This window comes from Mustelus asterias, unplaced genomic scaffold (genome assembly GCF_964213995.1).
Source record: "Mustelus asterias unplaced genomic scaffold, sMusAst1.hap1.1 HAP1_SCAFFOLD_2189, whole genome shotgun sequence".
Taxonomy (NCBI): Eukaryota; Metazoa; Chordata; class Chondrichthyes; order Carcharhiniformes; family Triakidae; genus Mustelus; species Mustelus asterias.
The window spans coordinates 36777-62740 of NW_027592134.1; the positions used below are offsets into that span (position 1 = coordinate 36777).

General features: G+C 53.5%; 1 protein-coding gene across 1 annotated transcript; it reads left to right on the forward strand.

Moving 5' to 3' along the window:
• The first annotated feature begins 601 nt into the window (after nucleotides 1-601).
• On the forward strand, nucleotides 602-16147 carry LOC144489434 (beta-4C adrenergic receptor-like). The gene is made up of 2 exons (XM_078207302.1): nucleotides 602-2071; nucleotides 16123-16147. The coding sequence occupies exon 1, from the start codon at nucleotides 664-666 to the stop codon at nucleotides 1846-1848; it is 1185 nt and encodes a 394-aa protein (XP_078063428.1). The 5' UTR covers nucleotides 602-663; the 3' UTR covers nucleotides 1849-2071; nucleotides 16123-16147.
• The last annotated feature ends 9817 nt before the right edge of the window (nucleotides 16148-25964 follow it).

Sequence of the window (25964 nt, forward strand, 5' to 3'; positions counted from 1 at the left end):
ATGACATACAGACACAGACAGAGATGCAGAAAGACTCATTCGTCAATACCAGGTAGTCCCAATACGCACAAACACACGCGCACAAATCCACACTGTCCAGCACACTGAAAATCTCACTCACAGATACCCCCCACCACCCTCCCGCCACCACACACACAGGGAGACACACACACACACACATACAGGGAGATGCACACACACACACAAACACAGATCCACACATTGCTGCACTCACATCCACAGAGAAACGCGGCGCACAGACAGGGACACCGGGAACAGACACAGATAATCGCAGCACTGCCTGAGTCGGAGAGGCACACTCTCTGACAGGCTCACACACACACACCAAGTTAGAGAGAGAGAGAGCCAGATACACGCACAGCAACACTCCCCCTTACATACACGCACACCAAGCCAGAGTGAGAGTGTGTAGCCCAGCAGGCTGGAGCTACTGGTTGCTGTGTGTGTGTCTGTGGACATTGGCCAGAGGCGGGGTGTGAAAGAGGGAGGGTCAAAGGCAGGATTTGTTAGCAGGCTTGTGACGTTGGGATACTTATTTATAAAAAGTCTGCTTTGAAAGCTGGAGAGAGAGAGGGAGAGGGGGAGCTGGAGGAAGATGATTGCAGCTTGGAAGCAGTGTCCTGGCTGTAGGGGGCAGGGGTTATGAGGATGAACAGGTCGGAGAGTGTGGACAACAAGAGCGCCTCGGCACATTTGCAGCAACTCACCTTCCCCCAGCAATGGGCTCTGGCGGCAGTCTTTACACTCATCATCCTGATCATAGTCATCGGAAACTTGCTGGTGATCCTGGCCATCGCCAAGAACCCTCGGCTGCAGACTCTGACCAATGTGTTCATCACCTCCCTGGCCTGTGCCGACCTCATCATGGGCATCTTTGTGGTGCCCCTGGGTGCCACCATAGTGGTGACTGACCACTGGCTGCTGGACTCGCCTTTCTGTGAGCTGTGGACCTCAGTGGATGTACTGTGTGTGACAGCCAGCATTGAGACTCTGTGTGTGATTGCTATAGATAGGTACATCGCCATCACCTCCCCCCTCAGGTACCAGAGCCTGCTTACCAAGGGTAGGGCCAGGGCTATTGTGTGCCTGGTCTGGGCCATCTCTGCCCTCATCTCCTTCCTGCCCATCATGAACCGCTGGTGGGAGGCTGGCGATGAGGATGCCCAGCGCTGCTACCGGGAGCCCACCTGCTGTGACTTTGTCACCAACTGGCCCTATGCCATCATCTCCTCCACCATCTCCTTCTACATCCCCCTGGTCATCATGATCCTGCTCTACTCCAAGGTCTTCAGCGAAGCCAAGAAGCAGATGGAGAAGATGGAGAAAAACAAGATGAGGATGAGTGAGAAACAGCAGCAGCAACAGGTCCACAAGGTCAACAAGAGGAGGCCCTCCAAACTCTTAGCCCTCAAGGACCACAAAGCCCTGAAGACTCTGGGCATCATCATGGGCACCTTCACCCTGTGCTGGCTGCCTTTCTTCCTGGCCAACATTGTCCAAGCTGTGTCCAAGAACTGGGTGCCCCGTGTCTTCTTCCTGTTCTGTAACTGGCTGGGGTATGTCAACTCTGGATTCAACCCCTTCATTTACTGCCGCAGCTCTGATTTTCGGAGAGCTTTCAAGGACCTGCTCTGCTTCCAGAGACACAGGGGGCTGCCCAGAGATGCCAGCAAGGCCAGCTGGTGCTCCTGTGGCTTTGGCCCGACTCTCAGGGGCCAGGGAGGGGCTGGTACCCCCAACCAAAGCGGGGGCAACAATGCCACCAGAGAGGGGGGCATCAGGCAACTCAATGGCAATGCCCCCCACAGCCTGGAGTCAATGATCTGAGAGAGGGTCAGGCTTAGGAGCCAGGGGCACTGAGAGGAGCCAGGTAACCCCCCAATCCAAACCCAACAGCAACTCACTGCCAAGAGAGTGGGAACCTCCCCCCCCTCTTCCACCCACCAAAAAAAAGACCAAACAGAAAGTCTTGTGAGAGTTTTACACTGAGTGAGTGGGATCTGCCTCTGGGTCACCACACTGGTCCTCTCTGAGCTGGAGGGATGGCACAGTAAGAGTTTTAACAACACCAGGTTAAAGTCCAACAGGTTTATTTGATAGCAAATGCCATTATTTGGTAGCAAATGCCACCAAATAAACCTGTTGGACTTTAACCTGGTGTTGTTAAAACTCTCACTGTGTTTACCCCAGTCCAACGCCGGCATCTCCACATCTGGAGGGATGGTACAGGCTTCTCCCAACACAGGGACAGAGGAAGGTGAGGGTGGGTGCTGGAATTGGGAGGGTTTGGAGTTGAGGAGGGAATGTGATTCCCCAGCCCGGGGCTGTGAGAAATCGGCTGTTCTGAGACTGGGGGATATGTGTTTGGAGTGAGTTCCCACATCCTCCTCATCGCAAAGATAGTCACAACCAGAAAGCTCTCCCGTGCGTGTGGGGTGGAGGGTGGGGTGCCCTTGTTAAAATTCACCTCCTTCGTGCCCTTGTTAAAATTCACCTCCTTCGTGCCCTTGTTAAAATTCACCTCCTTCTGTCTGATGTCCCAGCAAGGAGAAAAGTTGTCTGTCTTCAGGCTCTCTGTAACTGAGCTGTGCAGAAAGTGACTACCCCCCCCCCCCCCCCCCAACTCCCCCAAGTTCCAGGGACTGGCTGTACATGTTTCAGAGGGTTTGTGAAGGGTACAAGGAGTGCTGAGATACATTGGAAGAACAGGAGCGGTGCCAGGAACTCCCTGATACCTGGTCACTGCTCAGGTTACATCGCAGTTGTCACTGTCGGATGAGAGAGGGGAACTCCAGAATTTTAGATTTCTAATCAGATATATATATATATATATGTGAATGTGTAGAAGTGAGTAATAAATATTACAACACGCTCTGCTACTCATGTCATTTTAAGTTATTTTTTTAACAGTGATGTTGACTTCCATTCGCGTTATTAAAGTTATTTTTTACAATGCTGTCGCTTTTTTTGCCTCAACCTCTTTCCAATATATCTCCCGTTTAATTATTTTTTTACTTGGGACGGAGAGCGGCGTTGTTTCCGAAGATTGGAATGCACTGGTAAAGTTTTTCAGCTGCAGAAAGGCGAGAGGGGAGTCTTGCGATTGTTGGGAGGGGTGTGTGGGGTGGCAGGGGGGAGGGACACAGGGCAGAAGCTGGCAGGAGACACCAGTCAGTTTGTGGGAGATTCAGATAGGATTGAGAGGGGGTGGCTCTGGGGGAAAGGAATTGGAAGGGTTAGAGTAAAGGCAGTAAGAATTCTCACAACACTAGGTTAAAGTCCAACTAAAGAATAAGGGACCAGGGACTCGGAAAAACGGCACAGAAAAATCCCCTAGAAGGCTGAGGGATGATCTTGTAATGAAGGGCACAGCTATAGCCAGGTTCCGCACACATGAGGACGGCCTCAACCGGGATATTGGGTTCATGTCACACTATCTGTAACCCCTACAACTTGCCTGGATGTGCAAAATCTCACTGGCTGTCCTGTCTGGAGACGATACACATCTCTTTAACCTGTGCTTAACGCTCCCTCCACTCACATTGTCTGTACCTTTAAGATTTGATTAGCTGTAAAGACTCACATTCCAATCATTCATGTAAATTGAGTTTGTGTCTTTGTGCCCTGTTTGTGATCAGAACTCCCACCCACCTGACGAAGGGACAGCCTGTTCCGAAAGCTAGTGGCTTTTGCTACCAAATAAACCTGTTGGACTTTAACCTGGTGTTGTTAGACTTCTTACTGTGTTTACCCCAGTCCAACGCTGGCATCTCCACATCATGACTATCAATTCACCAGGTGTTTTCCACCCCTGCCCATCTCCATTTCATTCTGAATTTAAAAATACTTCTGCTTTTTCAAAAAGGGACAATCTCTGCCTGAATAATCGCTTGTGGAAAAGCATGCCATATTCTAAAGTTTTTAGGTTTATTTATTTGTGTCACAAGTAAGCTTCCATTAATACTGCATAGAGTCTTAGAGGTTTACAGCATGGAAACAGGCCCTTCGGCCCAACTTGTCCATGCTGCCCCTTTTTTTTAAACCACTAAGCTAGTCGCAATTGCCCACATTTGACCCGTATCCCTCGATACCCATCTTACCCATGTAACTGTCCAAACACATTTTAAAAGACAAAATTGTACCCGCTTCTACCACTACCTGTGGCAGCTTGTTCCAGACACTCACCACCCTCTGAGTGAAAAAATTGCAATGAAATTACTATGAAATTGCAATGATGTTACTGTGAAAATCTCAATCATCTTCTGCATGAGAACATTTTCTTCCTAACTCTCCCCCTTCATTTTTTGAGGGATATTTGGGAGTCTATTTTTCTCTGACTTACTGGCTTGGTAGGTAAGGCAAACAATCTTTCCCTACCTTTTCCCGGGAAACCTTTCCCAACTTTGGGTTTGATTGAAGCTGAACCTTCCCGAGCATCCTGATAGAGCAGCCATCCCACCCTGCTTCTCCCTGTAACATTGCATCGTGATATCAGCCCCCAGTGAATGAGCCTCACACCTCCTGGAGTGCTAACTCTCCACAATATTCCCAATTGCCCGGAGCTTTTTCCCTGGATATCTTCAATATCTTCAGTGCGGCATCTATCCCAAGGAAGTGATGTTTTTGGGAATCACCTTCTTTCTGAGACAGGGAACCAATGGATTCATCAGTGAATGTTCAGGCTGCTGCATCCCACCTTAGGTGAGGAGAAATGTCTTCAGCCAGAGGGTGGTGAATGTGTGGAATTCACTCCCACAGAAAGTAGTTGAGGCCAAAATGTTGTGTGGTTTCAAGAAGAAATTAGATATAGCTCTTGGGGCTAAACGGATCAAGGGATACGAGAGGAAGGGGGGAATCAGGATATTGAATTGGATGGTCAGCCATGATCAAAATGAATGGCGGAGCAGGCTCGAAGGGCCGAATGGCCTCCTTCTGCTTCTGGAATGTCCTCCTCTAAATGTTGAATGTCTGAATGTTTTCATGCTCCACTCAAAACATCTACAATGTTGTTTCTTTCCATGTTGAAGTTTCATGTCTCTGATATTGAGTGATGTTTAGGGGTGGTACGGTGGCACAGTGGTTAGCACTGCTGCCTCGCAGCGCCAAGGACCTGGGTTCGATTCCCGACTTGTCAGTGCAGAGTGTGCACGTTCTCCCCGTGTCTGCGTGGGTTTCCTCCGGGTGCTCCGGTTTCCTCCCGCAATCCGAAAGACGTGCAGGTTAGGACGCATTGGCCGTGCTAAATTCTCTCTCGGTGTTACCCGAACAGGCGCGGAGTGTGGCGGCGACGAGGGGGATTTTCACAGTGACTTCATTGCAGTGTTAATGTCAGCCTACTTGCGACACTAATAAATAAAATAAAATAAACCCACATCGCCATCCCATTTCCCTTTGCTAAAGACTTCTCTTGCTCTCTGTGCAATCCTGCTCTCTGCTTTAAACTGGATCTGTTAATGGTTTGGTCACTCGATTCATCACTCTCGCGCTTTGCACCATAACTTCTTCATCACATACCGCCCCACACCCCCCCTCCCCCTTCATTATATGCTCTCAAACATTCCTAATGTTCACATTCCAATCAGTAACAGGGAAATCTATTCTGTTAACATCGCAGTCTCATTCTCCACCATTCTCCATCCAATCAGTCAGTATTCCTTCAAAACCTTTCATCCTGTGTTTATATAACATTCCTTCCCAGAACATCTACAATTACTCACCTCAACTCATCCTGGCAATAACGCAGGAAATGACGTCTGTAGCAGGGCCTGATGCGAAAAACATTGATTAAACTTTCTTTAACCCCCCCCACCGTCTCTCGTGCGGTTACGTTGCCTTCCGTGCTCTCTGGTGAAAATAACAGTCACAAGCCTCTTGTGCGACACGTTCTCCAAAGCTTTCTGAAACCAGATCGAGAGAGAGGGACAGACCTGCATTTCTGTAGCGCCTTTCCCCACTTCAGCGCACCTCCAGGGACCACCCAGTCACTTTGGAAGGGCAGTTAAAGTTTATTTATTTGTCACAAGTAACTACATTAACACTGCAATGAAGTGACTGTGAAATTCCCCTCATCGCCGCACTCTGGCCTGTTTGGGTCAATGCACCCAGCCAGCACGTCTTTCAGACTGTGGGAGGAGACCCAGAGGAAACCCACGCAGACACGGGGAGAATGTGCAAACTCCGCACAGATAGTGAACCAAGCCGGGAATTGAACCCGGGCCCCTGGCGCTGTGAGGCAGCAGTGCTAACCACTGTGCCACCGTGCAGCCCCACAGTGCCAGGGACTTACTGCTGTAATTGGAAACACAGCAGCCAATTTATACACAGCAAGATCCCACCCACAGCAATATGGTAATGAGCAAGCAATCAGTTGTACTGACACTGATTGAGTGATATGTTTGGGTTGAGGTTACTCAGAACAATTCTCTTCCTTATCTTCGATATAATATCTCATGATCCTTTACAATCTCTTCAATAATTGCCCTCTGACAGTGCGGCACTCCCTCAGCACTGACCATTGACAGTGTATCACTCCCTCAGTACTGACCCTCTGACAGTGCGGCACTCCCTCAGTACTGACCCTCTGACAGTGCAGCACTCCCTCAGTACTGACCCTCTGACAGTGCGGCACTCCCTCAGTACTGATCCTCTGACAGTGCAGCACTTCCTCAGTACTGACCCTCTGACAGTGCGGCACTTCCTCAGTACTGACCCTCTGACAGTGCAGCACTCCCTCAGTACTGACCCTCTAACAGTGCAGCACTCCCTCAGTACTGACCCTCTGACAGTGCGGCACTCCCTCAGTACTGACCCTCTGACAGTGCGGCACTCCCTCAGTACTGATCCTCTGACAGTGCAGCACTTCCTCAGTACTGACCCTCTGACAGTGTGGCACTCCCTCAGTACTGACCCTCTGACAGTGCGGCACTCCCTCAGTACTGACCCTCTGACAGTGTGGCACTCCTTCAGTCCTGGAGCTACAAGAGCAGGTCAGGGACTGGAAATCCTGCAGTGAGTAACTCACGTCCTGATAACACTGCAGTCAATGTGGACGGAAATCTCAGCGTGAAACCGATCCCACAAACATGAACACTGCAACAGATTGCCCCGTCCTCCTCTCCAACCTCTTTGCTAAACTTGGCCCTGTTTAGAAGGAATCTTTGAGGAATAAACTATACACACAGCTCCTGAATAAGTGGCAAAGAGAGAAACCAGAACAGTTCCAACGGATTAGCCTTTGGGATAATACTCAGAATGTGGTGTCATGTAGAACAAGCGACACAGGCAACTGCCCTGATCTTATTGTCATGGTTACATGGCTGTTCCTGAGCTATCTGTGCTGGTACAAAGCTTCATGTAACATCTAACCCAACGTTTGGACACAGCTTCGAGTCTCCTTGCTGACATTGAGTGCTTGTTGGTCTGTTTTCTCCCACACTCCAATGGTGTGGATCGGCCATGCTAAATTGCCCCTTAATGTCCAAAGATATGCTGACTATGGATCATCATAGAATCCCTACAGTGCAGAAGGAGGCCATTCAGCCCATTGAGTCTGCACCGACCACAACCTCACCCAGGCTATATTCCCATAACCCTGCTAATCCCCCAGACACTAGGGTCAATTTAGCATGGCCAATCAACCGAACCCGCACATCTTTGGACTCTTGGCACATGTTGTTACACCAGGGTCCTGGGTTCGATTCCTGGCTTGTGTCACTATCTGTGTGGAGTCTGCATGTTCTCTCCATGTCTGCGTGGGTTTCCTCCGGGTGCTCAGGTTTCCTCCCACATTCTGAAAGACGTGCTAGTTAAGGTGCATTGACCCGAACAGGCGCTGGACTGTGGGTGAGCTTTTCAGTCTACAAGAGGTTAACAAGTCCTGTTTTACTAGTGCTCCAGTTTTCATAGTTATTACTGAGTTTCTATTCTTGTTAAACTTTGTAATTTATTTATATAAAGAATTTCTTTCTCTGAAACAACACATTAGGCTGCCAGAGTTGTGATCTCCAGTTAGCACCGACACAGTAGCCACTCAGAGGCTGTTCCCACCTAGCTCAGGGTTCAGAGGTCAGGCTCACAATTCCAGGGTAAGGACCCGGCCACTGGGCACTGAGGTGGGGAATAACGTCCTCGCACAGGTTGTTCCGAGACTTTGGAATTCTCTCGCCCAGATCAGGGGGTGAGAACATTCAGGATAAAGACGGATTGAATATTTGGACACTCAGGGATTTGAGGGATATGGGGACAAGGCAGGAAAGTGGAGTTGAGGCCAAGATCAGATTAGCCATGAGTCTATTCAATGGCGGGTAACAGTCTGGAGGGGCTGAATGGCCTCTTTATGTTCTTTAATCAGGTTTGAAAGGTTACACAGTGGCAGCAATGTATAGCATTTCGGCAGATTGCTCTGATATGGAGGCAGCATACAGCTTCCCACCGTCCCCCCAGGATATCGAGGAAGGTGACACTACAAGAGTCCCAGTCAGCACAATTCTTCTTTATTGGTCACAAGTTAGGCTGACATTAACACTGCAATGAAGTTACTGTTAAATTCCTCTAGTTGCCACACTCCGGCGCCTGTTCGGGTCAATGCACCCTAACCAACACATCCTACAGACTGTGGGGGGGAAACCGGAGCACCCGGAGGAAACCCATGCAGACACGGGGAGAAGGTGCAGACTCCACACAGACAGTGACCCAAGCTGGGAATCGAACCCAGGCCCCTGGCGCTGTGAAGCAGCAATGCTAAACACTGTGCTACCGTGCCGCCCCAATGTCTGTATGCTACCCTGCTTACACTCTATCATGGGTTTAATCAGTCCAGGTCACTTTGTTTTTTATTCACTCCTGGGACATAGGCGTCGCTGGCTGGGCCAGCATTTATTACCCATCCCTAGTTGCCCTTGGAGGGTAGTTGAGAGTCAACCACATTGCTGTGGCTCTGGAGTCACATGTAGGCCAGACCGGATAAGGATGGCAGATTTCCTTCCCTAAAGGACATTAGTGAACCAGATGGGTTTTTCCAACAACGGTTTCATGGTCATCAGTAGATTCTTAATTCCAGATATTTTTTATTGAATTCAAATTCCACCATCTGCCGTGGCGGGATTCGAACCCGGGTCCCCAGAACATTAGCTGAGTTTCTGGATTAATAGTCTAGCGGTAATGCCACTAGGCCAGTGCCTCCCCTAATACCCACTGTGTGGGTATAGATGATATTAGACATCACTTTAAAGCAATCCTTTCTTTCAACACCTGGAGTATTGTGTGCAGTTTTGGTGTCCTTATCTGAGGAAGGATGTCCTTGCTATAGAGGGAGTATAGCGAAGGTTTACCCGGCTGATTCCCGGGATGGCAGGTCCGTCATATGAGGAGAGATTAAGTCGGTTAGGATTATATTCACTGGAGTTTAGAAGAGTGAGGAGGGTCTCATAGAAACTTATAAAATTCTAACAGGGTTAGACAGGGTAGATTCAGAAAGAATGTTCCCAATGGTGGGGGAGTCCAGAACTAAGGGGTCATAGTTTTAGGATAAGGGGTAAACCTTTTTAGAATGGAGGTGAGGAGAAATTCCTTCACCCAGGAGGGTGGTGAATGTGTGGAATTCACTACCAGAGAATGAAGTTGAGGCCAAAATGTTGTGTGATTTCAAGAAGAAATTAGATATCTCTCTTGAATCATAGAATCCCTCCAGTACAGAAGGAGACCATTCAGCCCATCGATGCTGTACCGACCATAATCACACCCAGGCTCTTTTCCTGTGACCTTGGGGCTAAAGGGATGGAAGGATACGGGGGTGGGGGGGAGGCGGGATCAGGATGTTGAATTCGATCATAATGAATGGGTGAGCAGGCTCGTAGGGCTGAATGGCCTCCTCCTGCTTCCAGTTTCAATGTAACAGCTTCAAAGAGGGGAACTGGATATTTGCTCAATGTATTAAACAACCGTCTCACACGGGACTTTCACAACTTGGGAAAGCTGCACGGGGAACATTCCTCCAAGAATTCAGCCGCTCCATCATCCCAGCAGATTAAAAAGACAGAAATCGCCACTTCACATTTTGACACAAGATGTTTATTTTCATTCCCAAGTGTGAATTGAAGCAACATGCAAACCCAGCGCACATTTCAAAGCTTGAATCCCTCTGTCTGATTGGTGGAGGAATAGGGGGAGTGAAGATATGGCAACGCTGCGGATTGCAAAGGGCTCATTTATTGTGATTCTCGGAAAGAAATCAGCAGCTGCCAACACAATGAGAGGAATCAGAACTCATAAACCCACTTTCTGCCTGACTTACAGAGGCCGACCCAAATCTCAGCAATTCCACCACATTCTCCCAGCTCGTTTTCCACTCACACTTCTCCTAGGGACCAGGCCAGAAACCCCAAGGGGTTTGACACAGTTCGCCCGGACCCCAACTTCTCCTTTTGATTTTAACATTCACGTGAGCGAAAGGTGTTTCACTCCAGGAATTTTTTAAATTGATTCGTGGGACATGGGTGTCGCTGGCTGGGCCAGCATTTATTGCCCATCCCTAGTTACCCTTGGAGAAGAGTTGAGAGTCAACCACATTGCTGTGACTCTGGAGTCACATGCAGGCCAGGCCAGGCAAGGATGGCAGATTTCCTTCCCTGAAGGACATTATGATTCAAATGACCCACTAGGTCGTTTTTATCAAAACAAACTTTATTTAAGAACACAGTTAGAATGTAACAAAAAGAATTACCAATTAAAATACTTAAACATGGCAAAATATTATTCTTAACAGCTAGCTATCTCTATAATTCCAATTGTAAGCAACATCCCAGCAACACAAATCCCTTCTTCAGAACTAGTTAGCATCAAAAACCAAGATGCTCCCGTGGATGCTAGATTACCAGCCTCTAGACAGAGATCCAGAAAGATACCTGTCTTCTGGCTCTCAAACAGCAGAATCGCAGAGAGAGAGAGACGTATTTCCTGGCAGATTCCAGTCTCCAACTCCAGAGAGGGGGAAAAGAGAGGCACTGCTCTCTCACAACTCGAAGCAGCATCTAAGCTTTCTCTCCTTACAGATGCTGCCAGACCTGCTGAGATTTTCCAGCATTTTCTCTTTTGATCTGAGCTCGAGTTCTCTGTGTAAGCCCAGCTCCACCCAGTCATATGACCTTACCTGTCAATCAACCTCATCAAGTCCTACTCTGCAAAACCCCAGGGGAATACACTCAAAACAGCATTAGTTCAGACTAAAACAAACATTCTAGCCATTAGGAACAATGATGATGCTGCAGGAACAATTAGGTGACCAAATGTCACCGTTAGTATAGACTATTAAACAATCCTGCACAAGATACATGACGCAAATATATTTCTTAAAGGTACAATATCGTCACACACCTCAGAAAGGAGTACAGTCACACCCTCGATCTCCTGAGATTTGCCTTGCTCATTAAGAACTCTTGCTTGTCAATGTCAATAATCTCAATAATTGCCTTGTTCTCATGCCAGCGTCGCTTTCCAGGACAAATGTTTACAGTAAAGACATTTCTCCTCAGGGTTTGCTGAGTTTTCATGTCACCTGTCAGCTACCCCTTCTCAAAATCCCCACCAATTGTCTTCACAAAGGACTGGACCCTCTCAGGAGGACTCCTTTCCGTCCCCACTGTACACCCCAGGTGCTGCTTCCACCCAAACCCACGCCCATCTTACTCCTGACACTTGTCCCATCAGCTTTCCACTCCGAGCTACACACTGAAAAGGTCCTGGTTAGAATCACATTCACCATGATGTGGGAGGGTGGGGAAGGAGGTGGGGGCGGGGGGCGGGGGGCGGGGGGGGGGGGGGAGTGTGCCTATCTCCTCACACTGCAAGTCAGCGCTGGATCTGCCTCTCAGACCACACGGACAACCTGGCTGGGAGTGTACACACCGTCACCCCAGCGGGAATCAGAGGATTCCCATCTCCTTCACTCAATACTGATTTTTACCCAGATCCCGAACAGTCTCAGGACGGTGGGATTGCAGGAATGGCAACTTCTCAGAAGGGTTTTTGAGGAAGTGGATGGGGTGGGCCAGTTCTCACTGTGTAGGGGGGGGCAGGATTCATTACCACCTCGCTACGACCCCTTCCCAACCTTGACTGAGATACACAAGGCTCACACTTCACAAACAATGCAATTCAAATCATGTCTCTCAGTTACAAATCTGGAAATCAGAATCTCCTGATGACCATAAAACTATTGTCGGAAAAACCGATCTGGTTCTCTAATGTCCTTTAGGGAAGGATATCTGCCGTCCTTACCCGGTCTGGCCTACATGTGACTCCAGAGCCACAGCAATGTGGTTGACTCCCAACTGCCCTCCAAGGGCAACTAGGGACGGGCAATAAATGCTGGTCAGCCAGCGACGCCCATGTCCCACAGATGAATAAAAAAGTGGGAAACGTGTTGAGGCTATTATTGAACCTTACGGAAGAATGGACCTCTTCAGTGTGAGCTTTTCCACTTTCCATTCTCCAGAGAGTGGGAGGGGCCCTTCTCATTTCAGAAACAACCAGCTTACATACAAATATATGTAAGCATGAACTAGGAGCAGGAGTAGGCCATTCGGCCCCTCGAGCCTGCTCCCCTATTCAATATGATCATGGCTGATCTGACTGTAACCTCAGTCCCACATTCCTGTCCACCCCCCATAACCTTTCACCCCCGTGTTAATCACAAATCTATCCAGCTCTGCCTTAAAGATATTCAAAGACTCTGCTTCCACTGCCCGTTGGGGAAGAGAGTTCCAGAGACTCACCCCCCTGAGTAAATAATTCTCCTCATCTCCATCTTAAATGAGCCACCCCCTTGTTTTTAAACACTGACCCCGAGTTCTAGATTCTCACACGAGAGGGAACATCCTCTCCACATCCACCCTGTCAATACCCCTCAGACCCCTCTTAAAGGTTCCAATCAAGTCACCTCATACTCTTCTACACTCTGGTGGATACAAGCCGAGTCTGTCCAACCTTTCCTCATAAGATAACCTGCCAATTTCCTGGTATTGGTCCGGTAAACCTTCTAGGAATTCCTTCCAACACATTTACATCATTCCATGAATAAGGATGCCAACACTGTGCACAATACTCCAGATGTGGTCTCCCCAATGACTTGTATCACTGAAGCGTAACCTTTCTGCTCTGGGATTCAATTGCTCTCACAATAATCTACCTTTCTGTAGCGCCTTTCACATGTTCAGGACAACCCACAGTGCTTTGCACCTAATGATGCTGTAATGTTGGAAACACAGCAGCCAATTGAGTGCAGAGCAAGATCCCACAAGCAGCAGTGACTGGATCATCTATTGCCATGATGTTGATTGAAGGGTAAATGTTGACCAGGACATTGGGCGGGTGGGGGCGGGGGGTGGGGTGGGGTGGGGGGGGGGGGGGGCAGGGGTGGTGGACTGCCTCACTTCTTTGGAAGAGTGCCCTGTAATCTTTGACATTTCACATGATTCCATCCTCTGATACCTGGCCAGTTACCTCAGTTCTGTGCCTTCTGGCCACTGACCCCATCCCCACCCCCCCACCTACCCCACCCCACCCACCCACCCACCCACCCAACCAGGCACAGAAAACTCTTGATCCAAAGCCTTCCTAATTGTCAACTCCTCGATTGACTCTATGCCTGGCCCTCAGGAGAAACATCACAGCCTTTCCCAGTCCCTCCACATCACTCCTCCTCCTGGGAAAATCTCCTCCTCAGCCGCTCCGAGTCTCCCACCCTCGACGGTGTTGTGGGCACGGTATTCCGTCCGAGACCTCACCAACCACCGAGAAAGATTCTGGCATTTGTGCCTGTCTCTACCTGACAAGGTCAGGATTCTGTCTCTTGTCAGGTTGTCATCAGGGATTTGTGTATAACACAATGAGATACAGGGGCAGAATTAGGCTATTCGGCCCATCGGGTCTGTTCCGCCATTCAAACATGGCTGATAAGTTTCGCAACCCCATTCTCCCGCTTTTTCCCCCATAACCCTTGATCTCCTTACCAATCAGAAGCCTATAAGCACCGCCCGGTCTCTGTGTTACTCCGCACAGATGGTGACCCAAGCCGGGAATCGAACCCGGGTCCCCGGCGCTGTGAGGCAGCAGTGCTAACCAGTGCACCACCGTGCCGCCCCAATCCCGGGCTGTGGGTGCACTGACCACACGGGAGTGCAACGGTCCCAGAAAGTTCACCACCACCTTCTCAAGGCAGGTAAAAATTGGGCAAAAATTAAAACAAAAATGATAACTGAAACAGCAGAGCGGGAGTGTTCAGACATTAGAGGGGGGGGGGGGGGGGGGGGGGGGGTTTCCCGGCCACGCTCGCCCTGAGACTGGAAAATCCTGCTCGAGGTCGACAGACCTTTGCACGATCGGCCCCCTGCCCACTGACGGGACAATTCTGCCCTCCATGCAGAAGATTGTGGCTTCCTTCAATCACTCACATCAAAGACTTCCAATAAAGGTGGGTTATTGCTGAGATGAACAGTTAGAGAGTGCCCGGGATTCCGGGGAAAAGTCCACACTCCTGCCACACGATCTCCGACATGAGTAGGTCACATGACCACTCTCTATGTCACACAATGGAGTCATAGAGGTTTACAACATGGAAACAGGCCCTTCGGCCCAACTTGTCCATGCCGCCCTTTTTTGTAAACTCCTAAGCTAGTCCCAATTGCCCGCGTTTGGCCCATATCCCTCTCTACCCATCTTACCCATGCAACTATCTAAACGCTTTTTAAAAGACAAAATTGTACCCGCCTCTGCTACTACCTCTGGCAGCTCGTTCCAGACACTCACCACCCTCTGTGTGAAAAAATTGCCCCTCTGGACACTTCTGTATCTCTCCCCTCTCACCTTAAACCTATGCCCTCTAGTTTTAGACTCCCCTACCTTTGGGAAAAGATATTGACTATCTAGCTGATCTATGCTCCTCATTATTTTATAGACCTCTATAAGATCACCCCTCAGCCTCCAACGCTCCAGGGAAAAAAGTCCCAGTCCATCCAACCTCACCTTAAAACTCAAATGTTTATATCTATGGATACATATTCACTCTGTTCATTGGTAGACAGCTGAAAGGCTGCAAAGGGTTAAGCCCGCGGTTCTGCTGCATGTTCCATGTTAATAAAATCAAGAGGAGGAATCGACAAACAGATGGAATGATACGTCGTGTGAATACCGGTTCTCTCCTGTTCCAACTTGCCATCCAGCCTCTCCACGCCATTTGGGAAATTGTGAACGTGATTTTTTTGTTTTAAAACAGAAGGAAATTTTGATTTGGATTTAACAACCTGAATCAAAATGGACGTGACTTGGGACTCTCTGCTTGGTGATGTGTCTGGGGCAGTTTGTGAAATGGGTGTGTCTTGTTCAATGTGACTGCACAACAGGGACTGAATAAGTCTCCATTCCTTCATTGGATCCCCAGTGCAGAGGGAAAAATCTGTTGCAGAGGGCAGCGGGAAAACATAAAAATACAGGAAGATAGGAATTAGGAGCAGAAGTGGACACATTCAGCCCTTCGAGCCTGCTCCGCCATTCAATCAGATCATGGCCGGTCTCTCCCTGGTCTCAAATCCACCTCCCCACCTTCTCCCCACATCCCCTTATCCCTTTTTTATTAGAAATGTATCTATCTCCTTCTTGAAACCATTCAGCGATTCGGACTCCACCGCGCTCTGCGGCAGCGAGTTCCACAAGTCCACCACCCTCTGCGAGAAGTAGTTCCTCCTCATCTCCATTTTAAATCTACCGCCTCTCAGCCTATCCCTGTGACCTCTTGTTCGAGGTTGCTAGAGACCCCAGGGTATTTTCTCGCTGACAGGTTCAGTCTATGACTGTGTGGCCAAATTCCCCTCCAACTTAATTTTCAAGTTTGCTGATGACACCACTGTGGTGGGTCGGATCTCACACAATGACGAGACAGAGTACAGGAATGAGATAGAGAATCTGGTGAACTGGTGCGGCAACAATAATCTCTCCCTCAATGTCAACAAAACGAAGGAGATTGTCATCGACTTCAGGAAGCGTAAAGAAGAACATGCCCCTGTCTACATCAACGGGGTGGAGATGCCGGCGTTGGACTGGGGTAAACAGAGTAAGAAGTTGCACAACGCCAGGTTAAAGTCCAACAGGTTTATTTGGTAGCACAAGCCACTAGCTTTCGGAGCGCCGCCCCTTCATCAGGTAAGTGGGAGTTCTGTACATAAACAGGGCATATAAAGACACAAACTCAATTTACAAAATAATGATTGGAATGCGAGTCTTTACAGGTAATCAAGTCTTAAAGGTACAGACAATGTGAGTGGAGAGAGGGTTAAGCACAGGTTAAAGAGGTGTGTATTGTCTCCAGACAGGACAGTTAGTGAGATTTTGCAAGCCCAGGCAAGTCGTGGGGGTTACAGATAGCGTGACATGAACCCAAGATCCCGGTTGAGGCCATCCTCATGTGTGCGGAACTTGGCTATCAGTCTCTGCTCAGCGAGTCTGCGTTGTCGTGTGTCGTAAGGCCGCCTTGGAGAACGCTTGCCCGAAGATCAGAGGCCGAATGCCCGTGACCGCTGAAGTGTTCCCCAACAGGAAGAGAACAGTCTTGCCTGGTGATTGTCGAGTGGTGTTCACACATCAATGGGGCCAAAGTAGAAATGGTTGAGAGCTTCAGGTTTTAGGTGTCCAGATCACTAACAGTAGGTGCCCCTAATGACACTATAGTTAAGAAAGCCCACCAATGCCTCTACTTTCTCAGAAGACTAAGGAAATTTGGCATGTCAGCTACGACTCTCACCAACTTTTACAGATGCACCATAGGAAGTATTCTTTCTGGCTGTACCACAGCTTGGTATGGCTCCATGGGGTGGCAAGGTGGTACAGTGGTTAGCGCTGCTGCTTCACAGCGCCAAGGACCTGCGTTCGATTCCCGGCTTGGGTCATTGTCTGTGTGGAGTTTGCACGTTCTCCCCGTGTCTGCGTGGGTTTCCTCCGGAAGCTCCAGTTTCCTCCCACAGTCCAAAGATGTGCTGGTTAGCTGACTTGACCATGCTAAATTCTTCCTCAGTGTACCCGAACAGGTACCGTAATGTGGCAACAAGGGGATTTTCACAGTAACTTCATTACAGTGTGAATGTAAGCCTACTTGTGACTAATAAATAAACTTTACTTTGCTCTGTCCAAGACTGCAAGGAACTACAAAGGGTCGTGAATGTAGCCCAATCCATCACGCAAACCAGCCTCCCATCCATTGACTCTGTCTACACTTCCCGCTGCCTCGGAAAAGCAGCCAGCATAATCAAGGACCCAGCGCACGCTGAACATTCTCTCTTCCACCTTCTTTCATCGGGAAAAAGATACAAAAATCTGAGGTCATGTACCAACTGACTCAAGAACAGCTTCTTCCCTGCTGCTGTCAGACTTTTGAATGGACCTACCTCGCATTAAGTTGATCTTTCTCTACACCCTAGCAATGACTGTAACACTACATTCTGCACCCTCTCCTTTCCTTGACCATGAACGGTATGCTTTGTCTGTATAGCGCGCAAGAAACAATACTTTTTACTGTATGTTAATACATGTGACAATAATAAATCAAATCAAATCAACTCTTCTGCTCTATTTTGAATGGATATTCCTTGGGCTGTGTTCCTGGGCCTTACTCAGATCTTTAATCTGAAACATTTTTCAGGAGCAGAAGTCCCATCTCTTGCGTGCGAGGAGAGGGGTGAAGAGGAGGCGACGTTTGCGTCTTTGAATTGCACGGAGTAATTTGCAGCTTTTAGGGGCCAACTCGCTAAAGAAAATTATGCAACAGAACCAAGAAAGAAAGTTATTCTCTCCCCCGCAGAATGAATAATTGGAACTTTGGAACTCAGCGCATGTTGTGTGTCTCTTTTCCTAATAGATTGATGTCCCGAGCGATTTCAACCCTCGCTTTCAGGTCAGCGAGTGAGAGAGATATATCTTGCACTTGGCATCATTGCCTTTTCCTGCGACTCGTCGCAGGAAAAACTAGCTTCAGCCGCCCGGGGTTTTTGCAACTCTCCAGTGTCCCACTGAACTTGGAGCTCGCCCTGGGAGTCAGCGGAGACTTTACTGGAACTGCTGTGTGGTACCAGCCAGAAACATCCCTTCCAAAAAAATGTTCCTGTCAGCGTATTTGCCTGGAGCGAGGGAGGGAGAGAGGAGGCCCACGACAGACTTGGGACGTGGGCCTCATCCCTCCCTCCCTTGCTGTCTCTTTCTCTCTCTCACTCACTCAGTCGGGTGAAATTTAGGTAAAATATACAACAGTTCCGAGGCAGGGGAAACGGTGAAAGGGGCGTGCAAGAGAGGTTTTGAAAATGAGGCGGTGTGTGTAGATCGGGGTCCAGGACGTGTTTGAGCCTCTGGAGTTGCTGTCGAGTAAAAGGAGACATGAGTTGTGCTTCTCCATAAAATACTTCTATTTCTTTGATCCCACTCTGCACACAATTCTTCACCAACACCCAGTGCCGCCTGTGGCCCCTTTATATATCAGTGACTTCGAGTGAATAATTGTCATCAAATTAAGACTTAATTGGAAGTTCTGTTAACCCATTCCTAACAGGAGGGCCAGGGTTCCTAACCAGATGCAAGTGGAGAAGGTAATCAAGAAGGCAAACGGCATGCTTGCCTTCGTCGTCCGAGGCATTGAGTTTAAAAATTGACAAGTCATGTTGCAGCTTTATAAAACCTTAGTTAGGCCGCACTTGGAATATAGTGTTCAATTCTGGTCGCCACACTACCAGAAAAGGTGGTGAAGAAGGCATACGGCATTCTTGCCTTCATCGGCTGGGGCATTGAGTATAAAAGTTGGCAAATTACGTTCGTTATATAAAACGCTGGTTAGGCCACATTTGGAATATAGTGTCCAATTCTGGTCGCCACACTACCAGAAGGATGTGGAGGCTTTGGAGAGGGTACAGAAAAGATTTACCAGGATGTTGCCTGGTATGGAGGGCATCAGTTATGAGGAGAGGTTGGAGAAACTTGGTTTGTTCTCACTGGAACGACGGAGGTTGAGGGGCGACCTGATAGAAGTCTACAAGATTATGAGGGGCATGGACAGAGTGGACAGTCAGAAGCTTTTTCCCAGGGTGGAAGAGTCAATTACTAGGGGACGCAGGTTTAAGGTGCGAGGGGCAAGGTTTAAAGGAGATGTACGAGGCAGATTTTTTACACAGAGAGTGGTAGGTGCATGGAACTCGCTGCCGGGGGAGGTAGTGGAAGCGGATACGGTAGTGACTTTTAAGAGGCGTCTTGACAAATACACAAATAGGATGGGAATAGAGGGATATGGTCCCCGGAAGGGTAGGAGGTTTTAGTTCAATCGGGCAGCATGGTCGGTGCAGGCTTGGAGGGCCGAAGGGCCTGTTCCTGTGCTGTAATTTTCTTTGTTCTTTGTTCAGATGACACAGTTTCAAGGAAATTAGCAAAAAAAAGAGACAGAGGACAGATTGGAGGAAAGCGTCCAGAGGAGGTTCACAGTTTTGGGCCCCGTATCTAAGGAAGGATGTGCTGGCCTTGGAAAGGATCCAGAGGAGGTTCACAAGAATGATCCCTGGAATGAAGAGCTTGACGTGTGAGGAATGATTGAGGACTCTGAGTCTGTACTCATTGGAGTTTAGAAGGATGAAGGTGGATCTTATTGAAACTTACAGGATACTGCGAGGCCTGGATAGAGTGGACGTGGAGAGGATGTTTCCACCAGTAGGAAAAACTAGAACCAGAGGGCACAACCTCAGGATAAAGCGACGATCCTTTAAAACAGAGATGAGGAGGAATTTCTTCAGCCAGAGAGTGGTGAATCTGTGGAACTCTTTGCCGCAGAAGGCTGTGGAGGCCAGGTCATTGAGTGTCTTGAAGACAGAGATAGATAGGTTCTTGATTAATAAGGGGATCAGGGGTTATGGGGAAAAGGCAGGAGAATGGGGATGAGAAAAAAGAATCAGCCATGATCGAATGGCGGAACAGACTTGATGGGCCGAGTGGCCTAATTCTTGCTTATGTTCTTATAGAAGGAGGCCATTCAGCCCATCATATCTGAGCTGGCTCTGAGAGAGTCATTTAGCTACTCCCTTACCTTTTCCCTGTTCCTCTACAGATCATGATACTTTCAAAGCCGTGATTGGATATATCTCCGTCAAGCAGTGCCACACCACTCGCTGGGTGAAGAAGTTTTTCCTCACATCTCCATGGCTTCTTTTTCCAATTACCTTATCTGTGCCCTCTCAATCTCCATCCTCCTGCCAGTGGGAATAGTTTCTCCCTATCTACTCTGTCTAGACCCCTCATGCTTTTGAACACCTCTATCAAGTCTCCTTTCAACCTTCTTGTCTCCAAGGAAAGCAGTTCAACTGTCTCCAATCCACCTTCAGAAGTCCCTCATCCTCTTGTGAATCTTTCCTGCACTCTCTCTGATGCCTTCTCATCCCTCCTGCAGCGTGGTGCCCAGAACTGGATGGAGGACACGAGCTGAGGCTGAACTACTTTCTCAGAAGACTGAGGAAATTTGGCATCTCAGCTACGACTCTCACCAACTTTTACAGATGCACCATAGAAAGCGTTCTTTCTGGTTGTATCACAGCTTGGTCTGGCTCCTGCTCTGCCCAAGACCGCAAGGAACTACAAAAGGTCGTGAATGTAGCCCAATCCATCACACAAACCAGCGTCCCATCCATTGACTCTGTCTACACTTCCCGCTGCCTCGGTAAAGCAGCCAGCATAATTAAGGACCCCACGCACCCCAGACATTCTCTCTTCCACCTTCTTCCATCGAGAAAAAGATACAAAAGTCTGAGGTCACGTACCAACCCACTCAAGAACAGCTTCCTCCCTGCTGCTGTCAGACTTTTGAATGGACCTACCTCGCACTAAGTTGATCTTCCTCTACACCCTAGCTATGACTGTAACACTACATTCTGCACCCTCTCCTTTCCTTCTCTATGAACGGTATTGTAAAGGGAAAAATACAAGAAAGCACACTTTAAAATGGCTGCCTGGCACATAAAGGGTTAACTGGGAAAGAAGCCAAAAAGCAGACACAGGCTCCTGCTGTTCAGAAATCACTTTAAATCAAAACCTAACAGACAAGCCATTTCCAAATCACAGACAGTGACTCATAGCAAACAAACACCTCAGGAAGCCAAGCCAAGGGTCAAGACATCTTTTAAGATAAGGAAACCCCGAAACAAAGACCTTAGGAAAGGCGGGAAAATATGAATGCGAGGAAACCAATTAACACCTGAATGAGCCGAAACTAACCATTGATAGATACAGACATGAGGAAATGTACCCATTCATATTATGTTAAATGTCTATGCCTGTTTGTACTTGCTTAAACGATGTGATAATGTTCGAATCACCGGTTTACCCATTGTGTAAAGGGTATAAAAATGAACCGCTCCTGACATTCTAGTGAGAGAAGGTTTGCTACAGACCATGTGCCTTGTCTCCACGGAGCTCCGTTTAATAAATCGTATTTTCTGAATCTCGAAGTCTGACTACTAGTGGATTTTTCCCACAACAGGTATGCTTTGTCTGTATAGCGTGCAAGAAACAATACTTTTCACAGTATGTTAATACATGTGACAACAATAAATCAAATCAAAAAGGGTGGTGGATTCATTGGGAATATTCAAAAGGTATTTGAACCAATAAAGGGGAAACATTTGCATAGACAGCAAGGAAAGAAACCCCAGTAAAATGGGAATGTAACAATTCAGGAAGCCCGACTGTGAAGGAACAGCGTTTATTACAGAATGCAAAGTAAAGCCACTACCGTAGTGTACACACATGAGTCTGGGATTACAGTTCAGCAGGCCCAGTCCTGGGCCTGCCTTATAAAAGGCTCAGGTAATGAGGCCCAGCTGAGCAGGCCACTGCCTGTTGCCAGGGGAACCCATACTCAATGAGCCCCACAGGGAGACAATCAGCGATTCCCCATGGACCTCTTGGGGGATATCACAGGGGAAATAAGAATACTGTTCGTTGCTGGGGGAGGTAGTGGAAGTGGAGACGGTCGTGACGTTTAAGGGGCGTCTTGACAAAGACATGAATAGGATGGGAATAGAGGGATATGGTCCCCGGAAGGGTAGGGGGTTTTAGTTCAGTCGGGCAGCATGGTCGGTGCAGGCTTGGAGGGGCGGTGGGGGGAGAGGGGGGAAGAGAGGGGGGGAGAGGGGGGAAGAGAGGGGGGAAGAGAGGGGGGAAGAGAGGGGGGAAGAGAGGGGGGAAGAGAGGGGGGGCAGGGGGGAGAGGGGGGGGCAGGGGGGAGAGGGGGGGGTGGGGGGAGGGGGGGGGTGGGGGGAGGGGGGGGGCGAGGGGAGAGGGGGGGGCGGAGGGAGAGGGGGGGGCGGAGGGAGGGGGGGGGCGGAGGGAGAGGGGGGGGCGGAGGGAGAGGGGGGGGGCGGAGGGAGAGGGGGGGGCGGAGGGAGAGGGGGGGGCGAGGGAGGGGGGGCGGGGGAGGGGGGGCGGGGGAGGGGGGGCGGGGGCAGGAGGGAGGGGGGGCTGTGGGAGAGGGGGGCGGGGGGGAGGGGGAGGAGGTGGAGGGGGGCGGGGGGAGAGGGGGGGCGGGGGGAGAGGGGGGGCGGGGGGAGAGGGGGGGCGGGGGGAGAGGGGGGGCGGGGGGAGAGGGGGGGCGGGGGGAGAGGGGGGGCGGGGGGAGAGGGGGGGCGGGGGGAGAGGGGGGGCGGGGGGAGAGGGGGGGCGGTGGGAGGGGGGGGCGGTGGGAGGGGGGGGCGGTGGGTGAGGGGGGAGAGGAGGGGCGGGGGGAGAGGAGGGGCGGGGGGAGAGGAGGGGCGGGGGGAGAGGAGGGGCGGGGGGAGAGGAGGGGCGGGGGGAGAGGAGGGGCGGGGGGAGAGGAGGGGCGGGGGGAGAGGAGGGGCGGGGGGAGAGGAGGGGCGGGGGGAGAGGAGGGGCGGGGGGAGAGGAGGGGCGGGGGGAGAGGAGGGGCGGGGGGAGAGGAGGGGCGGGGGGAGAGGAGGGGCGGGGGGAGAGGAGGGGCGGGGGGAGAGGAGGGGCGGGGGGAGAGGAGGGGCGGGGGGAGAGGAGGGGCGGGGGGAGAGGAGGGGCGGGGGGAGAGGAGGGGCGGGGGGAGAGGAGGGGCGGGGGGAGAGGAGGGGCGGGGGGAGAGGAGGGGCGGGGGGAGAGGAGGGGCGGGGGGAGAGGAGGGGCGGGGGGAGAGGAGGGGCGGGGGGAGAGGAGGGGCGGGGGGAGAGGAGGGGCGGGGGGAGAGGAGGGGCGGGGGGAGAGGAGGGGCGGGGGGAGAGGAGGGGCGGGGGGAGAGGAGGGGCGGGGGGAGAGGAGGGGCGGGGGGAGAGGAGGGGCGGGGAGAGGAGGGCGGGGGGGAGAGGAGGGGCGGGGGAGAGGAGGGGCGGGGGGGGAGGAGGGGCGGGGGGAGGAGGGGCGGGGGGGGAGGAGGGGCGGGGGGGGGAGGAGGGGCGGGGGGGGGAGGAGGGGCGGGGGGGGAGGAGGGGCGGGGGGGAGGCGGGCGGGGGGAGGCGGGCGGGGGGAGGCGGGCGGGGGGAGGCGGGCGGGGGGAGGCGGGCGGGGGGAGGCGGGCGGGGGGAGGCGGGCGGGGGGAGGCGGGCGGGGGGAGGCGGGCGGGGGGAGGAGGGGGCGGGGGGAGGAGGGGCGGGGGGAGGCGGGCGGGGGGAGGCGGGCGGGGGGAGGCGGGCGGGGGGAGGCGGGCGGGGGGAGGCGGGCGGGGGGAGGCGGGCGGGGGGAGGCGGGCGGGGGGAGGCGGGCGGGGGGAGGGCGGGGGGGCGGGCGGGGGAGGCGGGCGGGGGGAGGCGGGCGGGGGGAGGCGGGCGGGGGGAGGCGGGGCGGGGGAGGCGGGCGGGGGGAGGCGGGCGGGGGGAGGCGGGCGGGGGAGGCGGGCGGGGGGAGGCGGGCGGGGGGAGGCGGGCGGGGGGAGGCGGGCGGGGGGAGGCGGGCGGGGGGAGGCGGGCGGGGGGAGGCGGGCGGGGGGAGGCGGGCGGGGGGAGGCGGGGGGGGAGGCGGGCGGGGGGAGGCGGGCGGGGGGAGGCGGGCGGGGGGAGGCGGGCGGGGGGAGGCGGGCGGGGGGAGGCGGGCGGGGGGAGGCGGGCGGGGGGAGGCGGGCGGGGGGAGGCGGGCGGGGGGAGGCGGGCGGGGGGAGGCGGGCGGGGGGAGGCGGGCGGGGGGAGGCGGGCGGGGGAGGCGGGCGGGGGGAGGCGGGCGGGGGGAGGCGGGCGGGGGAGGCGGGCGGGGGGAGGCGGGCGGGGGGAGGCGGGCGGGGGGAGGGCGGGCGGGGGGAGGCGGGCGGGGGGAGGCGGGCGGGGGGAGGCGGGCGGGGGGAGGCGGGCGGGGGGAGGCGGGCGGGGGGAGGCGGGCGGGGGGAGGCGGGAGGGGGGAGGCGGGAGGGGGGAGGCGGGCGGGGGGAGGCGGGCGGGGGGAGGCGGGCGGGGGGAGGCGGGCGGGGGGAGGCGGGCGGGGGGAGGCGGGCGGGGGGAGGCGGGGGAGGCGGGCGGGGGGAGGCGGGCGGGGGGAGGCGGGCGGGGGAGGCGGGCGGGGGGAGGCGGGCGGGGGGAGGCGGGCGGGGGGAGGCGGGCGGGGGGAGGCGGGCGGGGGGAGGCGGGGCGGGGGGAGGCGGGCGGGGGGAGGCGGGCGGGGGGAGGCGGGCGGGGGGAGGCGGGCGGGGGGAGGCGGGCGGGGGGAGGCGGGCGGGGGGAGGCGGGCGGGGGGAGGCGGGCGGGGGGAGGCGGGCGGGGGGAGGCGGGCGGGGGGAGGCGGGCGGGGGGAGGCGGGCGGGGGGAGGCGGGCGGGGGGAGGCGGGCGGGGGGAGGCGGGCGGGGGGAGGCGGGCGGGGGGAGGCGGGCGGGGGGGAGGCGGGCGGGGGGAGGCGGGGCGGGGGAGGCGGGCGGGGGGAGGCGGGCGGGGGGAGGCGGGCGGGGGGAGGCGGGCGGGGGGAGGCGGGCGGGGGGAGGCGGGCGGGGGAGGCGGGCGGGGGGAGGCGGGCGGGGGGAGGCGGGCGGGGGAGGCGGGGGGGGGAGGCGGGGAGGGGAGGCGGGGAGGCGGAGGCGGGGAGGCGGAGGCGGGGAGGCGGAGGCGGGGAGGCGGAGGCGGGGAGGGGGAGGCGGGGAGGGGGAGGGCGGGGAGGGGGAGGCGGGGAGGGGGAGGCGGGGAGGGGAGGCGGGGAGGGGGAGGCGGGGAGGGGGAGGCGGGGAGGGGGAGGCGGGGAGGGGGAGGCGGGGAGGGGGAGACGGGGAGGGGGAGACGGGGAGGGGGAGACGGGGGAGGGGGAGACGGAGAGGGGGAGACGGGGAGGGGGAGACGGGGAGGGGGAGACGGGGAGGAGGAGACGGGGAGGGGGAGACGGGGGAGAGGGAGGGGAGACGGGGAGGGGGAGACGGGGAGGGGGAGACGGGGAGGGGGAGACGGGGAGGGGGAGACGGGGGAGGGGGGAGACGGGGAGGGGGAGACGGGGGAGGGGGAGACAGAGTGAGGCTCAGAGAGACAGACAGAGAGAGGGAGAGAGAGCGAGACAAAGAGGGCGGGGGGGTGAGGGAGAGAGGAGGAGACAGAGAGAAAGAGACAGAGAGACAGAGAGAGAGAGACAGAGAGACATAGAGAGACAGACAGAGAGGAGAGGAGAGACAGACAGAGAGAGAGTGAGACAGACAGAGAGAGAGTGAGACAGACAGAGAGAGAGTGAGACAGGAGAGAGACAGAGAGAGAGTGAGACAGAGGAGAGAGTGAGACAGAGAGAGAGTGAGACAGAGAGAGAGTGAGACAGAGAGAGAGTGAGACAGAGAGAGTGAGACAGAGAGAGAGTGAGACAGAGAGAGAGTGAGACAGAGAGAGAGTGAGACAGAGAGAGTGAGACAGAGAGAGAGTGAGGACAGAGAGAGAGTGAGACAGAGAGAGAGTGAGACAGAGAGAGAGTGAGACAGAGAGAGAGTGAGACA